The sequence below is a fragment of the Ipomoea triloba genome, chromosome 4 (genome assembly GCF_003576645.1).
Source record: "Ipomoea triloba cultivar NCNSP0323 chromosome 4, ASM357664v1".
NCBI lineage: Eukaryota > Viridiplantae > Streptophyta > Magnoliopsida > Solanales > Convolvulaceae > Ipomoea > Ipomoea triloba.
The window spans coordinates 17574939-17579628 of NC_044919.1; the positions used below are offsets into that span (position 1 = coordinate 17574939).

The 4690-nt window shown below is 37.3% G+C and overlaps 1 protein-coding gene across 1 annotated transcript; it reads right to left on the reverse strand.

Annotated features, from left to right (window-relative positions):
* Window positions 1–1754: 1754 nt before the first annotated feature.
* Window positions 1755–4441, reverse strand: LOC116016785 (heavy metal-associated isoprenylated plant protein 33-like). Its single transcript, XM_031257187.1, has 3 exons — window positions 3914–4441; window positions 3555–3630; window positions 1755–3380 (listed from the first exon to the last, which is right to left on the reverse strand). Exons 1-3 carry the CDS (start codon window positions 3941–3943, stop codon window positions 2098–2100), a joined length of 1389 nt encoding a protein of 462 aa, XP_031113047.1. The 5' UTR covers window positions 3944–4441; the 3' UTR covers window positions 1755–2097.
* Between the last annotated feature and the right edge of the window lie 249 nt (window positions 4442–4690).

Consider the following 4690-nt stretch of genomic DNA (forward strand, 5'->3'; position numbering starts at 1 on the left):
CCGGCGGAGCAGAGGCAAAAGTAGTGGCGAACGGCGGAGCGTCAACAGGGCACGTAAACGAGCCATCGATGAACCCAAGCTGGCACTGTCCGCGCAAAAAAAGGGACCATCTGAGCCCTCCAAAATAGATAATTCCGAGAGGATGGTTTCAAGGACACAAAATGGTGCGCAGAGGAAAGGGCAGGATGATTCGGAGGTGGGAGCGACATGGTCGTACCGAAAACGGTTCGTTCAGAGGAAGCCTCCACAAAGCCGTTGCGTGATCCGTTGTTGGCCATGGTAAACACACCTGAAACTTCTGATACCAGATGAGGATGAAATTCTGTAATATTATGTTAAACCTCATAATACAAACGAGAGATATAATAGAGTACATAGTATAGAGTCCTATTGTAACACTAATACAAGACTCCTAACACAAATAATACCAAATGTAATTAAGAGCAATACTACACACCCTACAGTATTTTCCCTACAAATTTCCAGCATCACTTTATTGATAGTTAAATTTATTTTTAATTAGTAGTAACATCAACCAATTCATTGACGCCCAATGAATAAACGCCACATCATGAGAGAAAAGTTTGGAGGAGAAAATTAAGAGGGAAAAAAAAACATTTTTCTATAATTAAATATGATATACATGATTATATTGAGTACTATTAATATTGGTACTCAACTAATCATTAATATTATAGAAAATTGTTATCCTTATATCAAAAAGGAAAAAAAAATCCAAATTATAATTTAAAATTATTTGTTTGTCAGACCACGAAATGCTTTGAATAAGTCATAATATTAAAATCTTACTTCTCTTAAAAGATATAAGTGCAGAAGCACTCACATCAACTAAGATGGTTAATTCAAAAGTCTATTTAATTTTAACTTATCAATATTTTGAGGAATTGATAAGGGAATCGTAATTGAGCAGTGGTGGGTCCAGTCTTGTTCATACATTCACCATAATGAAGAGGCATGTAGTTAGCAGCCCCACCACAATAGTCTCCTCTATTATTTGGTTCACATTCATGGACGACAATATAATAATGGAGAACTGCACAACATGTGACTATTTCCTCCAACTCCTAATTAAATACTCTAACAATAAGAGTTAATTTCATTTTTTTCTTAAATTTGTAGGTGAAAATCTATTTTTAATCTTTTTATTAAAACATTTTTATTTGATTTTAGTATTATTGTAATATTATTATTCTTTTTATCCTTTATAAAAAAATAGTTTAAATGCCATTAAATACAAAAGTATTTCAGTGTTCAATTATATATTTTTTCAAAAAAATAAACATACATATAGTTGGGTCAACCCACTTTATATAATAAAGATCAAAATGCCTTTGTATTTAACAACATTTCAACGATTTTGTTGACGGGGGACAAAAATATCATTTCACAATAACATTCGGACCTAATGAAGATATTTGGATAAAAAAAAAAGACTAAAAATGGACTGTCATCTGTAAATCTAACACCAAAAATAGAATCACCTCTAATAATAATTACAACAGACACCCATAAACTCTAACTCCAATGTCTCCTTTCTAAAATAATTTTTAAAAAGTGATAATTTTATTATATCATCAAGAGATTAACAAAATTTTAGAAATGATTTTTTTTTTCAAAATTAGTTTCCTTAATAGGAGGTGGCAGGGTAAGATAGCAAAGAGGAGTAATTAAAAAAATAATTAATTAAGATGAACTAAATGAGATGAAAGAGGTGAAGAAATGGAGTTGTGACCTTTCTGATAAAAACCCATTCTAGTTTTCATCTTATTTTATGATTTTCAACTTACATGTACAAACATCTCCCACTTACATCCAACTCTATCAAATACCTCTAAACTTATAGAATTTATATATATATATATATATATATAGATCAAAAGGGGCCTAAGAAAAGGCAATGGGGAATGAAGGCAAAACTAAATAGCAACCAAATGGAATATTCATATCCTTGTATATTATGGCAACTTAATAGGCTAGCAAAGTCACTGAACTATGTTTGGCAATACCACCCGGGGCAAATAACCATCCACCACCACGACCACGACCACCACAAGAGTTGAGCATATTTCGCGCAGCTCACATGACTTTACAAGCTGAAGGGTTCTCGTCGCTGAACATGGAGCCGTAGTTGTCACTTGGCGGGGGGTAGGGATAGTAAGGGTAAGGCGGGGGCAGGTAATTCACAGCGGGGGGCTGAGGAGCATACATCATTGGCTGAAACCGTTCGTTCCCATTGGCATGCTGCTGGTTCATCATCATTGCAGCCATTTGGTGTTGCTGGTAGGGGTTTCCTGCCAGGATCTCGGGGCCGGGTGCTTGAAAGTAACCTCCATTGCTGCGGGCTGAGCTCATACCGGGCGCCGGTAAGCCTTGCACTGCTGGGATTTGGCCCATTGGAAGATTATTACCCATCTGGCCCATGTGATGACCTATTTGGCTTGTTGGCATTGGCCCCATATTAGGAACATTGGCTTTCATTGCCATCATGTTAGGCATGCTTGGTAGCCCATTGTTCATTATTCCACCGCCTTTATTGCCCCCATTGCCGTTGAAGTTAGGACCACCACCACCACCACCACCACCATGGCCTCCGCCACCACCGCCATTGTTCTTATTCTGACCACCATTGCTGCCAAAGTTCTTGCCATCTTGAGGATGCCCACCGCCATTCTTGCCACTCTTTTTAGGCGATCCACCGCCTTGAATTTGATTACCACCTCCCATGTTCATCTGTGGCATAATTCCACCTTTCTTCCCATTCCCATTCATCAAATGCATTATATTCGGCATCTGAGCACCACCGCCCCCATTGCCCATCACAGGCTTCATCTTGTTGGGAGGCATACTGTCCATTTCATCATCAAAATCATCCTCATCATCGTCATACTCATCGTCATCATCATACTCATCATCATCATCATCAAACTCGTCATCATCAGTAAAGCCATCTTCCTCGGGCAAGTCGAGCTTGACAGTCTTGGGGTTGCCCCCGCCCAAATTCATCGCTGGGAGCTTCAAGTCCTTGAACTGAGGGGGCAAAATCTTCATATCTTGAACACCCTTCATCTGTTGAAGCTGCTGGGGAAGAACCATTCCAGGATTTCCACCTTTCATCTGCATCTGATTTGGGATATTAGTCCCCTTTTCGCCTTTCCCCTTGTTGCCATTCCCACCTTTACCACTATCAATCTGCAAATTCTTCAACTGATGATTCTGATTGTTACTATTGGCCTTTTGGCTCCCCCATAACTCCGCGTGTTTCCCCTTCTTCATCAGCTTCTTGATCAAAGTACCAGAGTCTACATTTCCAGAAACAGTAACCTTCCCCCATTCCGAATCAATGTTTATGGTATAAACCCCTATAGCATAACAGATTTCTCCAAAATTTCAGCATAAAATACTTCAAAATTCACCCAATTTCTAACAAATTAATCACAGTCATAAACAAGTATGTGTACATAATTGATCTTTGAGTACCTGAGAAGGAACATTAAATAAATCAAAACTGAGCCTTGAAATGGGAACATATATACCTTCAATCCTCTGCAAGATTTTCTTCACTTTATTCTTACACCCTTCACAGTGTATATTGACTTTTAGGACACAGGTCTGCATTTACAACCAAATTCAGCCAGTAAAATCAAATTTGGTACCCAACCCATCCAAACGCCAAACAAAAAGTTTAAAAGAACAAAAAAAGTTTTTTTTTTTTAAATGTTAAATAAATTGAAAAGGAAACAACTTGAGGCAAATTTATCAAGAAAGATTTTTTGAGTTATAGCAAGCAAGACTCAAAACAGTAAAGCAGAGTTGTACAATCCATCCTTCCATCCACCCACCCACCCCAAGCTAAACACAGAGAGAGAGAGAGAGAAATTAATTTGGGGTGTACCTGGATCTTCACGAACTCTTCCTTGCTCATTTCCTTAGACTGAATGTTACAAGAAAAATCGGTATGCAGGAATTAGGAAATGGGGATGGGTGCTGGTAGATCTGAGAGAGGAGGAAAACAGCTAAATGGGCATTGAGCTATGGAGATGGTGAATATATATATATAGAATTCACATACCAAAAAGTGTGAAAAGCTAAGAACATAAACAAAAAAAAGAGCTTATTCGAAATTATGATTATGTTTCGTATAATTGTTTTCCTCTGAGTTTTGTCCAAGACAGATAACAGAGGCAAAATGTGACTCCAAACTGAGCAAAGAGAAATCTTGAGATATAGACAGCAAAAGTTCCAGTCTTTCAGAAGACAGAGAGAAAGAGAGAGAGAGAGAGAGATTAGAGGCGTTGGTGGGTGGACATTAACATCTTTGCTGGTGCTTTCTGAATACTGTATTTCAGAGGTAGGAGAGAGAGCACTGGTAACACTGATATACAAATGAGGGATTCGGCACAAAGATTCAGAAATGAGAAGGAAGGGGCTGTATTTAACATGTAAATATTTCATATATAATAATCATAAAGTATACTTCTTTCAATAACAAATTTTCTAGATCTTCAATAACAGATTTTCTACAGGATCACTGGTAGTAATATTATTAGTATTCGTATGTTTATTGTTATAATTTGTGATGGATCAATCGATTAATAAAAATAAATAAAAAGAAAATCGCACTTCTCATCCTTAAATTATAGGATAATTGTAGAATTCGTCCTTAAGTGTT

What these genes read in the sequence shown, in the direction of transcription:
- LOC116016785 (XM_031257187.1), bottom strand. Translation starts at nt 3,943, where the DNA reads ATGAGCAAGGAAGAGTTCGTGAAGATCCAG. An exon ending in AAGAGTTCGTGAAGATCCAG is followed by an intron (nt 3,631 to 3,913) that starts GTACACCCCAAA and finishes TTGTAAATGCAG; the next exon opens with ACCTGTGTCCTAAAAGTCAA. An exon ending in AATCTTGCAGAGGATTGAAG is followed by an intron (nt 3,381 to 3,554) that starts GTATATATGTTC and finishes GTTATGCTATAG; the next exon opens with GGGTTTATACCATAAACATT.